General features: G+C 41.7%; 1 protein-coding gene across 1 annotated transcript in view; it reads right to left on the bottom strand.

Moving 5' to 3' along the window:
• LOC143293046 (beclin-1-like) overlaps nt 1-19,575 on the bottom strand; it is a 35,777-nt gene extending 16,202 nt beyond the window's left edge. The window contains exons 1-12 of the mRNA XM_076603876.1: nt 19,279-19,575; nt 17,802-17,866; nt 16,885-16,940; nt 16,189-16,273; nt 15,440-15,502; nt 13,739-13,812; nt 11,523-11,595; nt 10,387-10,511; nt 7,738-7,800; nt 6,188-6,271; nt 3,060-3,209; nt 1,103-1,228 (exon numbers count right to left, since the gene is read on the bottom strand). Of these exons, the coding sequence (XP_076459991.1) occupies nt 1,103-1,228; nt 3,060-3,209; nt 6,188-6,271; nt 7,738-7,800; nt 10,387-10,511; nt 11,523-11,595; nt 13,739-13,812; nt 15,440-15,502; nt 16,189-16,273; nt 16,885-16,940; nt 17,802-17,866; nt 19,279-19,426 (1,112 nt within the window). The 5' untranslated portion in view covers nt 19,427-19,575. The remainder of the gene's footprint in view (nt 1-1,102; nt 1,229-3,059; nt 3,210-6,187; nt 6,272-7,737; nt 7,801-10,386; nt 10,512-11,522; nt 11,596-13,738; nt 13,813-15,439; nt 15,503-16,188; nt 16,274-16,884; nt 16,941-17,801; nt 17,867-19,278) is intronic.
• Nucleotides 19,576-20,944: the final 1,369 nt, after the last annotated feature.

Genomic DNA, 20,944 nt, shown 5'->3' with positions numbered 1-20,944 from the left:
AATACAATACGATACAATACAGTTTCAGTTTCTCAAGGAGTCACTGCATTCGGACAAATCTATGTATGCTGCAGCAAATCTGCTCAGTAGATGCCTGACCAGCAGCATAACCCATTACACTTAGTCAGGCCTTAAGTGCATGCATATATAACTGTGTTCCTATCAGAGAGGATTTCTTCTACAGAATTTTGCCAGAAGACAACACTCTCATTACTATAGGTTCTCTTTCAGTGCACAAAGTGCATGCTACACACGGGACCTCGATTTATCATCTCTTCCCAATGACTAGACGCTCAGTTTCATTTTCCTGTCTTCTTCTTCTCTTCTTCTTCTTTGTTCGGGGGCTGCAACTCCCACGTTCACTCGTATATACACGAGCGGGCTTTTACGTGTATGACCGTTTTTACCACGCCATGTAGGCAGCCATACTCCGTTTTCGGGGGGGTTTTCCTGTCAAACTTGGGAGAAAGGGCAAAAGTGGGATTTTGTGCCAAGTGCGTGCCGCACATGGGACCTCAGTTTATCGTCTCAACCAAATGACTGAATGCTCAGTTTGATTTTCCAGTCAAACTTGGGTAAAAGGGCGAGAGCTGTGTTTGGAACCCTGACCCTCACGGACTCTTTGTATTGGCAGATGAGCGTCATAACCATTCTGCCACCTTCCATACAATACAATTCAAAGCAGTGCATTGCAACACAATGCAAAGCAATGGAACACAACTCAATGCAATGAAACGTTTTGCAACACAACATAACACATTACCCACATCAAATCAATCCTGATGCAGCATCCCTGACAGAAAGGAAAGTGACTCACTTGGTGTCCCAGAAGAACTTGAATCCCCAACCCAGTGCAATGCAATGCAATGTAACACAACACAACACAGCACAACACATTACCCACATCAAACTGATCCCAGTACAGTGTCCCTTACAGAAAGGAACAGTGACTGACTTGGTGTCCCAGAAGAACTTGAACCCCCAACCCAATGCAATGCAATGCAATGCAGTGTAACACAACACAACACAACACAGCACAACACATTACCCACATCAAACTGATCCCAGTGCAGCGTCCCTAACAGAAAGGAAAGTGACTCACTTGGTGTCCCAGAAGAACTTGAACCCCCCAGACCCATACAGGGTCAGCTCTTTGGGCATGTCCTTCTTCCGTTCCCACTCCAGGTTCTCTATGTAGGAGTAGCTGCCGTATGGGACCAGTCGGTACCTGAAAACCCATCGTCGTGTTCTGGCTTAAAGCTGTTCTTCTTCGACTTTTCCAGCTACCCTTGTGTACAAACGCACAAACTCACATGCACACATTTGCCTGTGTTGCCTCGATTCTGGTTCAGGTGGTTTATCTGTTTTTTCTAAAAGTTACTGCTATCACAGACACAGACACACACACACGAACAAATAAATAACTTTAAAAAAAACACAAACACACACACACACACACACACACACACAAATTTAAAAACATTCAACAGTTTGAACGAACAAACCTGTTTCTCAATTTCTCTTTCTCCTCCTCAAATAAACTCTGTTATGGAAGATCAGCAACTATGAATTTAGTTTTTTCTAAACGAGACTTGTTCCCCTTAGCTGTGGTACCAAATATTTCACACCTTCATCAATACGAACCAAAGCTAGAACTCAAATTCGTAAATACCAGACAGGCTGAAAAGGTCAAGAGTAAAAATATCAAATGCAGCAGAAAAATGCCAACCCTTTTTGCTTTGGGCAGTTTGGTTTCTTTCACATCTGGATATAAGTAATGTTGATGACGAACTTTGATCACTGTAATTCATTAATAGAGCTAACAATCCCAAGGTACAAACGAAACATACTCAGTGTAAGTAATGTTGAAGAACTTCAATCACTGTAATTCATTAATATAGCTAACAATCCTAAGGTACAAACGAAGCATACTCAATGTAATGTACAGAAGCACTCTCTTGCACATAATTATGATGAATTTTTACCACTAAAATTTACCACATTAAATATCAACAAGGACTGAGACACAGCAGTAGGATCTGTGGGAGGGAGAAAAATTACAGAGACAACAGCCTATACATATCCACAAGAACCTATGGTGAATGTTCTTTCCTTTTTGCTGCTCCTCATATCTGGAACAACCTTCCTCATCATATCCGTTCATCTGATCACATCTCTGCCTTTCTCTCTTCACTAAAACCTCGTCTCTTTGAAACCTATCTTTCAGCACTCTCAGCTTCCTTCTTCTCCAACACCATTCTTGTCAGCTCGCTTTGGATGTAGGACAAATGAAGAGAGGGAGAGTGGGGGTGCGGGGAAGGAGGGAGGGGTTTTGAGAAAGAGTGGTCATGAATGATTCATGTAGTTTTGAACTTTTTCTTTCATGTAAAGCGCCCTGAGCTCTTAGAGAGAAAGGGCGCTATACAAATTTACATTATTATATTATTATGAAAATAAAATAAAAAATATGAAAAAAATCAAGGGGTGATGTACTTGTCAAAGGTGAAGTACTAGGCCAACGCTCCACTGTTATAATAAATAAATGAATAAAAAAGGAAATTTTCTTCCTAAAATTACATTTAAGTAACATACTTACCGTGACTCACTAGTGCAGACTCCGGCAGGGGTCTGACATTCCTGTCCTGTGCAAACTACTACCCGCCTATGCAGAGAAAACGAAAGTAGCTACGGCCGATAACTAAAAACAAAAATAATGTGCAGTATAGTAGGCTACGTTCATAATTATATTCAAATAATGTTTCTTAATTCTTTCTGTTTTTACATTAAGAATACTAGTTATTACCTGCAGTGTGTGGATGTATGTATGAAACGGTGTATGTGTTTGTTTTCTTTGTTTTGTTTTTTGTTGTTGTTTTTTTTACATTTGTATCTTCATAATATTCGTAAAAACTGCTGTTGACTTTTACAGTTATGGTCCCCATGTTGTTTACTTGTCTATGTTGTGATAATGCTGCACCTGACCAAATTTCTCCAGTTGGAGATAATAAAGTTATTCTTATCTTATCTTATCGTATAAAAAAAATGATGGGGTGAATTACTTGTCAAAGGTGAGGTCCACTTTGCGGGCCAGGGAGTGGAGCAGCAGGGCTGCCTGTCCCCAGGCCGCGTTGATCTCGCTCCACTCCACCTGGATGTTGGGCAGACGCCCCAGCCGGAACCCGTTGATGGTGCCGAAGGGACCGCTGTGCCTGAAAAACACCACCACCATGTGCCACTGGGTTACACACTTCTTTCTTCCTCCTTTTGGTTTTGTTTTTTTGTATTACTCTTTTGTCACAACAGATTTCTCTGTGTGAAATTCGGGCTGCTCTCCCCAGGGAGTGAGTGTTGCAACACTCAAAGCGCCACCCTTTTTTTTTTAATGTATTTTTTTCTGCCTGCAATTTTTTGTTTTTCCTGTCGAAAGGAAATTTTTTTTCCTAAAATTACGTTTATCAAACATACCGTGTAGACTTCGGCAGGGAGTCCGATTCCTGTTCTGTGCAAACTACTATCCGCCTATGCGGAGAAAACTAAAGTAGCTATGGCCGATAACCTCCCGGAAGTAGGTTACCTCCCAAGTGGATTTTTCTACAGAATTTTGCCATGGACAACCCTTTTGTTGCTGTGGATTCTTTTACATGTGTTAAATGCATGCTGCACACGGGACCTTGGTTTATCATCTCATCCGAGTGACTAGCATCCAGACAACATCTCAAGGTCTAGTGGAGGGGGAGAAAATACTGGTGACTGCCGGTGTGATTCGAACCAGTTTGCTCAGATTCTCTCACTTCCTGCATTCATATTCTGCAATATAAAAGTTGCACAAACTCCCACAGACTGGGCTTAGCAGGTGGTGTCCTAAGTACGTTAAAACAGAACAGGCACCACTGAACACCACCAAAGTGACTCAGCAGCAGTGCAGGGTCTCCTCTGGTGTGTGGCCTCCTGGCGACCTAACATCGATGGTTCCTTGTGGACTGCCGACGCTGGAACTACGACGGACAAACCCGGGTGTGGCCGTGTATGGGGGAATCTAAATAAGCGGTGTGGGAGTAATGCCACTGAAACGGTGCAGATGACGGGGCAGCAAAAAAAAAAAAAAAAAAAAAAAAAAAAAAAAAAAACTCCCACAGACTGCACACATCCCACTGGGTTCAACATTTCTTTCTTCCTTCCTGCATTTGTACTCTGCTAAAAAAAACAACAACAACAACATTGTGCACACTCAACAGACTGTACACTTCCCATGGGGTTACATATTTCTTTCTGCATTCGTGGAGTGATGGCCTAGAGGTAACGCGTCCGCCTAGGAAGCGAGAGAGAATCTGAGCACGCTGGTTCGAATCACGGCTCAGCCGCCGATATTTTCTCCCCCTCCACTAGACCTTGAGTGGCGGTCTGGACGCTAGACATTCGGATGAGGTCCCGTGTGCAGCATGCACTTAGCGCACGTAAAAAAAACCACGGCAACAAAAGGGTTGTTCCTGGCAAAATTCTACAGAAAAATCCACTTCGATAGGAAAAACAAATAAAACTGCACGCAGGAAAAAATACACACACAAAAAAAAGGGTGGCGCTGTAGTATAGCGAAGCGCTCTCCCTGGGGAGAGCAGCCCGAATTTCACACAGAGAAATCTGTTGTGATAAAAAGAAATACAAATACAAATACCTTACAGGAGGAAGGTGGTAGAATGGTTAACGACGATCAACTGCCAATACAGTGTCCGTGAGGGTCAGGGTTCAAGTCTTACACTTGACCTTTCTCCCAGGATTGAATGGAAAATCAAACTGAGTATCTAGTCGTTCGGATGAGACAATAAAATGATGTCCCGTGTGCAGCAAACACATGAAGCACTGAAAAAGAACCCATGGCAACAAAAATGTTGTCCTCCGGCAAAACTCTGCAGAAGAAATCTGCTCTGATACATACACAAATATGCACTCAAAGACTGACTAAGCACGAGATGTGGTGTAGCATGTATGGATTTGTCCAAAGACTGAGACACCTCCTTGAGAAACTAAAACTAAAACAGCAAAAACGTTGAACTCCACAGAAAGAACACTTCCCACCAACCCAGTACACTAGACACCAACACTCACAGAACAGAACAAGAAATTTTCATTCCTCTGGCCCCCAGAAACAACAACAACAACAAAAACAAGAGGCAAGGCCTTCAAGACTCACTTGTGCTTCACGCTTTATCCTGTAAAGGAATCATTAGGAGGGAAAACAAGAGATTTTAAAAATGGTTGAAAAGTGCTCTGTATTAAATATGATGGATAAGCTTGGGAGAAGAAAAAAGAAAAGAAAAGAAAAGAATGTAATGTTTAAGATGAGAAAGATCAGTTTAAAGCAAATTAAGACCCGTAGCATTAATTACAGAGTAATTTCCCTTTTTTTACTATCTGCACCAAAACATTTGCAAAATAAATAAAACTTCCATGCTTAGCAAAAGAAGTTCCTGTTTGAACAAAAAATGATAATAATGACTGCTCTTCTTCTTGTGTCTGAATATCAGATCAAAGTGCCAAGTGTAGAGAATACAAAAAAATATAACAGTAAACGCAGTTTGCATATAATTAGGCTTCATTTTTTATTTGTGTGTGTGCCCATCCAAGAGGTGCAATATTGTTTTAAACAAGATGACTGGAAAGAACTGAATTTTTCCTATTTTTATGCCTAATTTGGTGTCAACTGACAAAGTATTTGCAGAGAAAATGTCAATGTTAAAGTTTACCACGGACACACAGATACACAGACACACACACACAGACAACCGAACACCGGGTTAAAACATAGACTCACTTTGTTTACACAAGTGAGTCAAAAAAAGGAAACTGAAAGTTAAATAAAATGAAAAAAAACCCACATGAACATGCCATGCATGCAAGAAAGTAAACCTTTCAAAGATACAGATCTTCAGATTTTTTATTTTTTATTTTTTTTTTTATTTTAAACTAACAAGAGGCATTATTGTTCCTACATTGCCCATGGAAATTGTTTTGCATTTTCATCACATAAAAGAGATAAATGCCTAGGTTTGTCTTTGATTCTGGAATACAAAGGACAAATACTGATCACTTGCACTTCATCTTCAGTGACTCAGAAACTCAGAAACACCCCCCCACCCCACCCCACCCACACACACACACACACACACACAGAGTCCCTATCGATACTGACCAGATGTGGAAAGTGGAGTTGAACACATTGACTTGTTTCAGCTTGTTGAGCTGGGCAGTGGCAAACTGCATCTGGTTCTCAATGCTGCAGACACCACCAACACACAGCCACCACTGTCAGTGAATGCTCACACTCTGCTCTGACTGTCAATAAAGATACTGTGTTGTGTTGAGTTGACTTCTGTTCCACTGCACCGCGTTGAATTGCCTTGTATTGTCTGGTATGGTATTGTATTGTATTGCATTGCGTTGAGATGCCTTGGTTTGTGTTGTGTTGCATTGCATTGTATTGTATTGTATTGTATTGCATTGCATTACATTGTACTGTACTGTACTGTATTGTGCTGTATTGTATTACCTGACTGTCACAACAAATTTCTCAATGTGTGAAATTCAGGCTACTACCCCAAGGGGAGAGTGCATTGCAACAGTACTGCACTACCCTTCCTCCCCCCACGCCCCCCCCCCCTGCCCACTCCCCCCAACATGTTTTCTGACTGCAAGTGTGTTTTTGTTTTACTGTCCAAATGGATTTTTCTACAGACTTTTGCCAGGGACAACTCTTTTGTTGTAATGAGCACATGGGAGTTCAGTTTTTCATTTCACCCGAAAGGCTAGCACTCAGATCACCACTCAAGGTCCAGTACTTCTTATAGTAAATGGCTTTATTCTGCATCATTAACCTTGTGTGAACACTTGTTCTGTTTTATTCTTTTTATGTGCAGTACATATTAAAAAAAAACCAAAAAAACAAAACAGTTATAGATACAAGTATAGTTTAAATTTTGTTGTGGGCTAATTTTTTATGCAGTAGTTGAAGTAACCCGGCTAAACACTCAGCTTATATCAGAGCTTACAACTGTGCCAACAGCAAAGTGAGAGACGTATGACCAGTTGAATTTCCACTGCAATGGGAGAATTCATTTACACTTTGTCTTTCGTGAAGGAATATGACTCCCAAACTAGGAGGCAAAACTGCACTGGCTCTTAGTGCTGCAACCTTGTGGGCTGGTTGGCTTTTGAGAATCATCCTAATGCCAACTGTCCGGACACTATCTTGGCTGAGAGAGTGGGGATGTAACTTGGGCAAGGCACGCTCCACTACAATCAAATTCTAGCCCAGATAGTCGGGACACCAGCTGCCTCCACTGCTGTACTGTTGAATTGTATCTGGGTACCATATGTCTACTTTTAGTACGCTGTTCCATGCCTATCCGTTAACTGTGATTTGATTGTTATTGCGTGTGTATGGCTGTGATGTTGCTTGCATGATTTACTTGAGTTACATTTTAAGGGTTTCTGTTGTCGTTGTCTACTGTAATTATTGATTGTATGCAAGATTTGTTCTAGGCAGACATCAAAGCATTTTATATCTTTTACATATACATGTTGAATGACTGTGATTCTTGTGTACTGTTTATGTGTTTTTCACCACAAATGAATTTCTCATGTTGAAGTATTCTGTGTTCTGTATTCTGTCTTTGTAGGACACAACTGACTACCATACAAATCCATACAGATGAAGTGAAAAAAGTTGGGGAGGGTGTTCACCTTATCTGCTCATCTTCCAGTTCCATCCTGTGCCGCTTCAGGTCTGCATAGTCCCGGTAGTACCTGCAGGAACACACCACAGTTTCAGTTTCTCAAGGAGGTGTCACTGCGTTCAGACAAATCCATATACGTTATGCCACATCTGCTAAACAGATGCCTGACCAGCAGCAAAACCAAACACGCTAGTCAGGCCTAGAGTATATGCATGTATTTGTGTGCCTATCAAAGTGTGGGGCAACAAACCTCTAGAAGTCACCAGAGGAGGTGTAGGAGGTGGTGGAGGTCTGGAGTCGACTGGAGGGAGCATAGGAAGTGGAGGAGGCAGGCGGGTTGGCGTTGTTGAGAGGGCCAGGAGTAGAGGGCCCAGAGTGTCAGTGAATCGATTGCAATCGCACCTTAATTTTAGCGATATCGCCCAATCAAGCTACATAATTATATGACCTGGTTGGAGACATAATTTGACAAAAAACAAGAATGCCAGTGAATCGACAGACAGACAGAAAATACAAAAAAAAACTTAGCCGTATGAAGAGCACAGGAACAGGAGTCATGATGGCTGCCAGAAAAAGAGGGCACTAGTCAGGGGGGCAAAGGGGAGGTTACCTACTTCCGGGAGGTTATCAGCCGTAGTTACTTTCGTTTTCTCCGCATAGGCGGATAGTAGTCTGCACAGGACAGGAATGTCAAACCCTGCCAGAGTCTGCACTAGTTGGGTCATGGTTAAGTATGTGTAATTAAAAGTGTGTTTCTTCTACAGAATTTTACCAGGGCGACACTTCTGTTGCCTTGGATTCTTTTCCAGTGCCCCAAGTGCGTACTGCACACAGGATTTCCGTTTATCGTCTCATCCAAATGATTCAGACACTCAGTTTGATTTTCCAGTCAAACTTGGGAGAAAGGGCAAGACCGGGATTCAAACCAAGACCTGACGGGCGCAATAGCCGAGTGGTTAAAGCGTTGGACTTTCAATCCGAGGGTCCCGGGTTCGAATCATGGTGACGGCGCCTGGTGGAGATTTTTACGATCTCCCAGGTCAACATATGTGCAGACCTGCTAGTGCCTGATCCCCCTTCGTGTGTATACGCACGCAGAAAATCAAATACACACGTTAGTTTCAGTTTCAGTTTCACTTTCTCAAGGAGGCGTCACTGCGTTCGGACAAATCCATACACGCTACACCACATCTGTTGAGCAGATGCCTAACCAGCAGCATAACCCAACGCGCTTAGTCAGGCCTTGAGTGCATGCTTACATATTTGTGTACCTATGAAAGTGGATTTCATTTTGCGTAATTTCGCCAGAGGACAACACTCTCATTGCCATGGGTTCTTTTTCAGTGCGCCAAGTGCGTGCTGCACACGGGACCTCGGTTTATCGTCTCATCCGAAAGACTAGACGCTCAGTTTGATTTTCCAGTCAAACTTAGGAGAAAGGGCGAGAGCGGGATTCGAACCCACACCCTCACGGACTCTCTGTATTGGCAGCTGAGCGTCTTAACCATTCTGCCACCTTCCCCCTTAGACACGTTAAAGATCCTGTAATCCATGTCAGCGTTCGGTGGGTTATGGAAACAAGAACATACCCAGCATGCACACCCCCGAAAATGGAGTATGGCTGCCTACATGGCGGGGTAAAAACGGTCATACACGTAAAAGCCCACTCGTGTGCATAGGAGTGAACGCAGAAGAAGAAACCCAGACCCTCACAGGCACAGCAAGGGCACATAAGTGTCTTATCCACTCTGCCACTACCCTCCTGCAACACACCACAGCAGTCCATGAGTGCTGAGCCTACATCCATTGAGGGGACAGTCACCCGGCCGCAAACAATATTCATAAAGCAAGAACTGCTCACATTTTTTTGGGGTGGGGGAGGAGGCGGGGAGGGATTCCTTTTCAGTTAACACACAATACTGTGCAACTTCCACCTTCCTGAAGATACAAGACCTAAGATACTATTGTACTATAGTTGTACTGTTAGTATCATCATCATTATTATTATCATCATGATCATGATCATTATTATTATTATCAGCAGCAGCAGCAGCATCTTATCATCATGATCATTATCATCATTATCACTACTGTTATTATTATCATTAAGATACAAGATCTCAGATACTATTGTACTATAGTTGTACTGTTAGTATCATCATTATTATTATTATCATCATGATCATGATCATAATCACTATAATTATTATTATTATCATCATAATCATCAGCATCTTATCATCAATATCATTATCATCATTATCACTACTGTTATTATTATCATTACTACTTGTATTGCTGCTGCTGCTGCTGCTGCTGCTAGTACTACTTTTATCATTATTACTATGATGACAAAACGTCCTTGTTAAATAGTCCAGTTGGTTCGCTGTTATAGTTGTTAGTTTTTCATTAGAAATATGTTATACTGTTATGTTTTTTTTGTCTATTTTTTAAACAAAACTTATATCAATAATTTTCACACACACACACACTCGTATGCGTACACAGTAATTCCCCCCCCCACCCCCCCTCCTCCCCCGTCTCCCCTCCCCCTCCTCCCACTCGATTTTTTTTCCTTCCCTCGTCTAATATCACTTACAGTGAAAAGACGTTAAAAAAAACTAAAGAACAAAAACGTCCCAGGAGTGTGACTGACTTGGCCTGCGAGTCCTCCAGTTTGCTGGCCTCCTCTTTCTGCAGGGCGAACTGATGCTCCACCTTCTGCTGCTCCTCCTCCACCCTCTCCAGCTCCTGCGTCAGACGCTCCTCCTCTCCCCGCAACTGTCGCCACACAGTTCACATCGTGTTGTTATCATCAGGGTTCTCCCTCTTCCTCTTCCAGTCACCGTCATCATCATCATTATCAATCACTATCATCACTTGTTCGTTTATTTGTTTATAGTCTGTTCAACTAAGATGATGATATTAGTCTGAACACTATCATCAATTCATCATCATTATTGTCATTCTTCTTCTTATCATTATTATCACTGTTGTTATCATTATCATCATTGTTATTGTTGTTGTTATTATTGTTGTCATTATCATCCTTATCATTATTATCACTAACAATATTGTCCTTCAGCATAACGTTAATCAGTGGCTGATGTTGTTTCTTAAGCTATCATCATCATAATCATCAGCATCATCATTATTCATTCATCATTTTTATTATCATTATCATCACCAATATTGTTGTCCTTCAACTTAAAGTTAATCAGTGGCTGCTGTCGTTTCTTAAGCTATCATCATCATCATGGTCGTCATCATCAATATTATCATCAACATTATTATCATAATACTTGAGGCCACAAAAAAACACCCAAAAACAAAAACCCATTATTATTATCATTATTCTTAATATCATTAATATTATTATTACTATTTCATTAAGTCACTGTCCTTGATTAGTGGCTGATATTGCTTTCAGATGTGGAAAAACCCAGAAAATACAATGAAATCGACTGTTTTTGCCAAGGACAACAATTTTGTTGATGTGGGTTCTTTTACGTGCACTAAATGCATGCTGCACACGGGACCTCGGTCTACTGTCTCATCCAAATGACTAGCATCCAGACCACCACTCAAGGTTTAGTGGAGGGGGAGAAAATATTGGTGACCTTGGGAATCAAACCAGTGCACTCAGATTCTCTCACTTCCTAGGCAGACACGTTACCTCCAGACCAACACTCCGTGTATAAGATAATCAAGTTAAGTTTCCCCGTCGCTTGCGGTTGCACATACAGGATAATTAATCCAGAATCCTGAGATTGTGTGGGGAGCACACAGTACCTGTTTGAGTTCCTCATCCAGAGCAGCTTCGTCCTCACTATCCTCCGATGTGTTGAGCTGATCCAAGAAATCTCTGTATAAACGTCAACAGCAGCAGAACAGTTAAAACCACAAAAATCTTGTTAAATAACCGGTCAATTGTTGCATACTTTTTATATAATCTTATCATCATTATTAATACAGACAAGTGTACACATGCATCTTTAAAAAAAAAAAAAAAGCAATCAGTCAGTATGCATGTACACATGTACATTAACAGTAAAACACATAATATGATATAAACCACTAAAAACCCTGTTCCTCTCTCACCATTTCTCTCTCACCCCTCACCCCCCGCTCCCCCCAAAAACCCATACCCCTCCTCCCCTTCCACACACACACACAAAGCACATACCTCTTACAATATTTATGCACTAAAATACAAACAAAATTGAACAAAAAAGGAAGATATTTTATCATTTATATCATCAACTCATAAACATTACAAATTAAACATGGCGATCAAGACAGAAGTAAAGGATATATACCGTAAAGTTCGGTCTATTGAGCGCACTGGTATATAAGCCGCGCTCACTAAATTTTGGAAAAAATTGAACTTCATACAAACATAAGCCGCAATGGCTTATAAGCCGCACTTATTTCCAGTACCGGAACACATACTGATACTACAGAAAAGCTGTCAATACTGCAGGTTATGAAATAAACACAAGCGGGAACAATACAAAGAAAAGCAAGCGAAAATTCTGTTAGTGACACACAAAAAAAAAAACACAACGAAAATAAGATTCAGAATTTAGGGACAGTCACATTTATTCAACGTCATCCTGCTCACTGAATCCACTGAAATCTTCGTCTTCAGTGTCCGAGTTGAAGAGAACCAGCACAGCTTCCCCCGCCATCTTATCACTGATTTCAGCCTCGCTTTCACTTCATGAACATGAATGCAAAGTGGAGGTTGCTGCTGGTTCACCGCTTGCACTGTCGTCTGCTAGGTCAATTGCTTTCAATTTGAAGGCTGCATCATAGGCATTACGTCGCATTTTCGGCATGATGAGGGTGTACGCTTGAGCAGAGTAGAACTGAATGCTGATCTGAAGGCTTTAATGTGTGGGGATTTGATTTATAAAACGTGAACAGTTAGCACACTATCCTGAAACTCATCCAAAAATTCATGGGCAGAAATCATGATTTTGGTGAGTTGAAGGGCAGCTAAGAATAGATGAGAATGTGACAGTCACGAGATCGTTAAAATCCTCAAATAAGCTGCATCATTGTATAAGCCGCAGAGATTGAAGCTGGGGTAAAAAGTCGCGGCTTATAGACCAAACTTTACGGTAATCAGACTTGTATATAACATCATCATAAAAACAAGCAACACTGCACACACAAGTTAAGAATAATAATAGGTGGTGTAAAATCAAAGGTCGTTTCCAGGCTTGTGGTACCACTTGATAAAGAGTCAAAGACCCGAAACATTGTTTTATCTTCATCTTACGATAGCTTGGATTTTTCAACACCCATTATCATTTTTGACTCACTTGTGTAAACAAAGTGAGTCTATGTTTTAACCCGGTGTTCGGTTGTCTGTGTGTGTGTGTGTGTGTGTGTGTGTCTGTGTGTCAGTGGTAAACTTTAACATTGACATTTTCTCTGCAAATACTTTGTCAGTTGACACCAAATTAGGCATAAAAATAGGAAAAATTCAGTTCTTTCCAGTCATCTTGTTTAAAACAATATTGCACCTCTGGGATGGGCACAAAAAAATAAAAAAATGAAGCCTAATTATATGCAAACTGCATTTACTGTTAAATTTATATTTTTTGTATTCTCTAAACTGGGCACTTTGATCTGACATTCTGACCCAACAACAAGAACAGTCATTATTATCATTTTCTGTTCAAACAGGAACTTCTTTTGCTAAGCATGGAAGTTTTATTTATTTTGCAAACGTTTTGGTGCAGAGTGTAAAAAAGGGAAATTACTCTGTAATTAAAGCTAGGGGAGTTAATTTGCTTTAAACTGATCTTTCTCATCTTAAACATTACATTTTGAAATTATACTCAATACATAAAAAGCTTGGATTTTTTTTTTAAGTGTATCACAAGTGAGTCTTGAAGGCCTTGCCTCTCTTGTTTAACTTCATTTCAAAAGGTCCAGCAGTCACCCTTTTTTTCAACTGCACACACACGTTTCAAAAAACCATGAACACAACCCACCTGTAGTCCCGACATTCATCCTCTGTCTGCTTTAGCTCCTGGTCAAGTTTGTCAAGCAAAGCGTCTGTACACTCCTTCAGAGACATGGAACAGAGAGTTCAAGGTGTCGATATAACTGATGTTCTTCTTCCTGGGTCAACAGCAAGCAGGCAAACTATCTCACTCACTAATGCTAGTCTGGTCCTTACAGGTCTGTCTGTGTCGTACTCATCCCATAATTATTTCTCCTATTCAAACATTTTCAGATTTTTCTGCACAGCTGCGCATCATAATTCTCATAGGACCTATGGAAATGTCAGGAAAGGACATCTCAATGTCTAGAATCAAGCCAAAAGTCGATGTAATTAAAAACAGTAGTTTAAAAGAAAATGCACCATCACCACACACACACACACACACACACACACAAACAAAAAAAACACAACACAAAGACAATTGCATAGGCAAAAAACCAGACTGAACCAAAAGTGAGCTTCATTTACACAGTTTGTTTACACTGGTGAACCTAGAATCTGGTAAGAAGTATCTGACATTATACTTACACACTGTCATAAGTACAACTTATATGCATCCTTTCTCAACACCTACTTGCTTGCTGATTTGTAATCTTGCTTGCTTGAATAGTCTATTTGACTAGACAGTCATTGGGTTCATTTGCTGGTATACCTTTGTTACAGTGCCCTCAATAGGCTGACTGGTTGCTTGGATGATAGTTCACTTATCTGGTTTGGTACCTAGCTGTTGCACTGACTTGCTTGTTTGAATTTTTTTTTTTTTTTTAACCAGAATATGCAACCTGATGTACCAGACACAAATCATGACTGTAAACCCCTTGTCTACTGCTGCTGATCATGCTTGTCAGTGAAGGGCTGTCACCTCACTATGATAAGACAGAGCTCACAGGTCAGGACGTCAGTGAAGGGCTATCACCTCACTATGATAAGACAGAGCTCACAGGTCAGGACGTCAGTGAAGGGCTATCACCTCACTATGATAAGACAGAGCTCACAGGTCAGGACGTCAGTGAAGGGCTGTCACCTCACTATGATAAGACAGAGCTCACAGGTCAGGACGTCGGTGAAGGGCTATCACCTCACTATGAGAAGACAGAGCTCAAAGGTCAGGATGTCAGTGAAGGGCTATCACCTCACTATGAGAAGACAGAGCTCACAGGTCAGGATGTCAGTGAAGGGCTATCACCTCACTATGATAAGACAGAGCTCACAGGTCAGGACGTCGGTGAAGGGCTATCACCTCACTATGAGAAGACAGAGCTCACAGGTCAGGACGTCAGTGAAGGGCTGTCACCTCACTATGATAAGACAGAGCTTACAGGACAGAACGTCAGTGAAGGGCTGTCACCTCACTATGAGAAGACAGAGCTCACAGGTCAGGACGTCAGTGAAGGGCTATCACCTCACTATGAGAAGACAGAGCTTACAGGTCAGGACGTCAGTGAAGGGCTGTCACCTCACTATGATAAGACAGAGCTCACAGGTCAGAATAACAGTCAACCCTCTGTATTTGGATTTCTCCCCTCTTGTGGATGCATTATTTTTGTTCAGCAAAATCAGTAACACAACTGATAATCACACAAAAATGTAGTAACTGCCTTTCAGACTCATGCCACACTGATCCCATGTCACGAGGTTCAGAAGTCAAGGGGTTAAAGGGCAGAGTGCATGCTGCTGTGGCACTGACCTCACAGAGAGGGTGGTCAATCTCCGACTGTCCGGACATGAAGTCGAACAGAGCGTTCGATACCTGCAACAGACCAAAGACATGTCATGCAATTTCACTCTGACCAACACAGCACTGTTAACTACATGTTACTACAGCATGTTTTCACTCACATGCGTGCGCACGCATGCACACACACACACACACACACACATTCATGCACTCACACACACACTCATACACTTACAGACATACAGAGTTTCGGTTCCAGTTTCAAGGTGTCAAAGCATGCAGACTAATCCATACACCCTACACGATACACAACATCTACTTGAAGAAAACAAAGGGTTGGGGTGGGGTTGTGAGCGAAGCAGATGCCTGACCTACACATAGACCTAAAGTGCTGGTCATGACTTGAAAGATGAAAGCCTACCAAACGGTGAAAAAAGGATAAAAATAAAACAAAATAGATAACCAATAATAATAAATTAGACATGAATTATATATATGTACACACACACACTCACTGACACACACATGTGCACTCACAAACACACACTTGCTTTCACAGACTCAACTCCACACACACAAAAATGTAACAATACAGCCTCCTTCAATTTGTTTAAACCCCCACCCCATACACAAAAATGTAAATATATCCTCCTTCAAATCCCTACCCTACACCCAACACATATACACACGCTCACACATATATGTGTACATGCATGTTTAAAATTTGAGATTGAAAAAAAAAAAAAAGAATAACCAACCATAAATCTGTGACTCAAATGCTCCATGTTTCCAGACCCTGGATCTTCCAGGAATGTGAAGTCACAGCTGTCTGACAGCTCTCCTCTGTACACACACACACACACACACACATTACACACACACACACATACACACACAGAGTAATATACATGCATGCACACACACACACACACACACACACACACACACACACACATGTATACACACCACATGCACATTTTATAATTTCACAGATTAACTGAGTTTCACCAAACAAGCAAATAACTGTGAAACTGCTGTTAAGAAAAAAAAAGGTTATGGTTAAAGGTTCTCTAGCCTTGAACAGCCATCTGGGCAGTGAATTCACATCCACAGCGTCCAGGGCTTGGCTCTGGATGGTGGGGCCCAGTCCTCTACTTCTGCCATTTTAACCTTCCCCCAGTTGAAGCAAGGAACCCATTCACACCTGGGTGGAGTGAGGATAATGGAAGTAAAATGCCTTTCCCAAGGACACACCCACCATGCTGAAATGGAATCCTGATCATTACTAGTGAACACTGGATAAGAAGTCCAACACCCAACCCACTGCCCTCAGAACATGGTGCTATCAACAGCATGTCACCAATGCCATAATTTGCTCTTTTTTTCCATTATTATCATTGTTATTACCATCATCAACATATCACAATCACTGTCACAACTGTAAAATTACTGACCTTGCTGATGGCACTTTGTGCTTTGTGATGTTTGGATCTTCTGCATACTGTGCCAACTGAAAGAAACAAAACAACAGCATTTGTTTTGTTGTTGTTTTTTTTGCACTGAAAAGAGCAACATGCGTTGTTTTAAACTGAAATGATCATTCATGATCATCAGCTGTTTCATATTCGACTGATTGAACAAAAGGCTGTTAATTAGGCTTCTCATGTCTCTATGTGTGTGTGTGTGTGTGTGTGTGTGTGTGTGTGTGTGTGTGTGTTTGTGTGTGCATGTGTGTTAGCATGTGTGTGTGCATGTGTACGTGTGCGTGTTTATGTGTGTGTGCGTGTTTATGAGCATGTGCATGTGTATGTGTGCAAGTGGCTGTTTGTGTGTGTGTGTGTGTGAGTGTTTGTGTGTGAGAGAGAGAGAGAGCTAGAATGAGGGGAGGGGGAGAGAGTGCGGGAAGTAGAAGCACTGAGAAGGTTGGGGAAGAGGGGATGTGTGCTTGTGTTCTGCCCTTCTGGGTCGTTAACTGAGGGTTTAAATAAACCTGGACAAATCTATAACCATAATAACTATATATGAACTATAACTAATCCACACAATAGTCTTGAACTTGGCACTGAAAGCTTTGCCTCTTCTTTACATAATGGGCTCTCTCTCTATCTCTCTCTCTCCCTCCCTGTGTGTGTGTGTGTGTGTGTGTGTGTGTGAGCCACTGCATGTCTGTCTGTGTGTTCGTGTGTCTGTCTGTCAGTCTGTCAATGTCTCTGTCTCTCTCTCTCTCCTCCTTCCCTCTCTCCCTCTTTCTCTCCCCATATGTCTTCAGCTGTCCCCTACCCTTTCCTACCTTCTCACTGTCATCAGCATGAGCATGTAAGTGTGCTGTTTAATTTTATATCGTTAACAGACAAACATGTTCCTGTAGTACCGATAGCTGTTGAAAAGGCCGTGTGATGCTCTCCTGACTCTCTTCACTGGCACTACTGAGTGGTACTGCAAGCAGAATAGCAAAATATAAATCATAGTCAAACATATAATATACATAATATCAGTGATGAGTAAAATAACTGAACACACACACCTACCCCACATGCAGAGTAGAACACAGTCATACACACACACACACACACACACACACACACATATACGCACGAACGCACGCACACACACACACACACACACACAGACACACATGTCTCACATCACACACACAGAGACTGACACTAGTGACAGTATCACACACACACACATGCCATACGTCACACACACACAGTGACACATACACTCAAACACAGTCACACACACGTCATACATATCACACACACACACACACACACACACACACAGGGGCACAGACACAGACACATTCAGACAAACTTGCATTCTCTATTTTGCCAAGCAGACTGCAGAGTGACAGTAGTGAATAACACAACAAGCAATTTATCCTAAACAGTTGCTTACTCAGAACTAGTTTCTGGTGGTGGGACAGAGTGCATGTTGCATGTCTGATTCCATTAACTGCTTACTGGAGAGAGCCATAATCAAAGGCTCAGCGCTTAATTAATGTGCAGGACCTTGCATCTCACTTGGTCGACTGACAACTTTTGTTCATGATAATCACGTCACATGAAAAACATCAAATTCTTAACATGTTGACTAACATAAAGTCCCCTTCCCATTTATTTCTTCTTCTTCTTCCTGCAATGTCCATCAGCCGTTAGTCTGGCTATTATTGACATGTGGGGAGGTGCGCAGCTGTGGAGAGGGAGAGAGAAGAAAGGAGGGAAAATAATTTTGGCCCTAACGGTTAAGGCGCAACTGCATGCAGAGCTGCACTCAGGCCTTCAGGCCCAAGGCCCTGCAGCAACCTAAGTGAAACTGCAGGCCAGCAAATCGCTGTGCCCGAGAAAAAAAAAAGCAGAGGGTTTAATGTTTACTGTGATCTGGTTTATGGTTTGCTTCCGTGTTGAAGCTCTTTGGAGCTTGTTCACAGGTCTTCTCACTAGTACAACTGAATTGCATACATGGTACAAGATGTCGACAGTTGTAACTAATGATAACAGTCTGGGTCAAATTTTGCAGGGAGCTCCTTCCAGTGTGCATCGAGCCTGTTCTTGAAAGCATTGACTGATGCTTTGGACTGATGCATTGATCTGGACACCTTTTCTTCAATTTAAGTCTTTACTCGATGACTTTTACCATCAAAGGACAGTCGGTTCTACTGAATATAGAGTTATAGGGAATGTACTTCTACATAAACTTGCCAATCAGACAGTTCCTTTCATGACTGAAAATTTCATCAGATCGGTCCCAACCTTTTGACGGAAAGGTGTTTAGTGCAGTTAACCCATTTGTGCATTGAAACGTACGGGTCACGATGATCCTGCCCGACTGTGTTCACTTACCACTCAGTTCCGATATCAACGACTGGTTGAGCTTTCGGAAAGTGTCGTCTAGTTTCAGTGGTTGTCTGCATTTCTGACACATGAAACTGACGTGTGTTGTTGTGGCAGCCGAGATTTTCGCAGATGTATCAATGCGTGAAGTAGCCATCACGATTTATTATTTCTTCTGGCTTTTGCTTTTAAACAATTAAACAAAAACTGTGAAATGGACCAAGGTTCGGCTCAAATATCCAACTGCAGAAACTACACAGAATCAATCTTCGACAAGCTGTTTCCCTGTTTTTGTTTTCACTTGACGGAAATAGCATATCTCTTTTTGGCATGTCGCAAAAGTGTATTTCTGAAATCGAAAGTAGATTGTTTCAATTAATTGAAATAATTCATGATAAAAAAATTTACATACATAATAAATTTGTGTGAAAACTATATTCGAAGTCCATTCTTTTCTTTTGTGGCCAATTTCACTGCTCAGTTCATGACTTTCATAAAAAGCTGGATGCGATGGTGTTTGAAAAATATTTTTCTTGGAATCTGGATTAATAAGCCTATACTTTATGTATCAGTGTTATTTCGCGCGCGCACGCACGCACGCACGCACGCGCGCGCGCGCGCGCGCGCACACACACACACACACACACACACACACACACACACACACACACACACACACACACACATATACAAATACACTGGCTCAGTCTCCTAATCTCATTCTCCTTGGAAAATCACTTTTGTGAATAGAGGTTATATACTAGTAAATGAATGTCCAATCATGGTTATGATCCCGGCTGTGTTTCCATCACGTTTCTGTTATGCATGTCGGCTGTCTTTCGGTGTCAGTTCAACGCCGCGCAGGACACATTTTTTGCGGTTCTTCGGTTTAATATAAGCCACTATATAAGCTGGTGTTGTGACCATGAAAGTGGACTATTACTAGAGAGTATACTTCCTTTTTCGAATATGCATACATGCAGTGGCTATGGCCATATGGAAATAGAGACATGTGTTGCCTATTGTCGTGATACTAGCACGGCAGTATGTATATATATATATATATAAAGCAGCAGCAGCCGATGCGGCGGGCACAATCAGAAGCATTGCAGCAGCAGCCCCGATCGAGTAGCAGCAGTACTGAGCAGCAGCAACAGCAGTACGTGTTACACAGTGTTAGTAGTAACAATAATCGAATCATCACCATCAGCAGCACTGGGCAGCCGGCAGCACTGAGCAACAGCAGCAGCACTGAGTACATAGTCTTAACCGGCAGTACTGAGTAGTAACAGCAGCAGCAGTACACAGTGTTAATATTATTGTAGCAGCATAAGCAGTGGTACACAGTATAGTAGTTGCAGCAGTACATATATATAGTGTTAGTAGTGGTAGCAGCAGCAGTACAAAGTAGTAGCACTGAGCAGCAATACAAAGTAGTAGTAGTAGTAGTAGTAGTAGTAGTAGTAGTAGTAGTAGTAGTAGTAGTAGTAGTAGTAGTAGTAGTAGTAGTAGTTGTTGTTGTTGTTGTTGTTGTTGTTGTAGAGCAGCAGCAGCAACAGCAGCAACAGCAGCAGCAGCAGTAGTTGTAGTATGGGAATGTAAAGTAGACCTCAGCAGGTACGTCGTCCTGTTTGGTAGTTTTAGTAGTGTCAGTATCCTGAACTTTAAGTTGGGT

Source organism: Babylonia areolata, chromosome 18, assembly GCF_041734735.1.
Source record: "Babylonia areolata isolate BAREFJ2019XMU chromosome 18, ASM4173473v1, whole genome shotgun sequence".
NCBI classification, from domain to species: domain Eukaryota; kingdom Metazoa; phylum Mollusca; class Gastropoda; order Neogastropoda; family Buccinidae; genus Babylonia; species Babylonia areolata.
The sequence above is the reverse complement of the archived record's forward strand: the minus strand, read 5'-3'. Positions and strand labels throughout refer to the sequence as shown.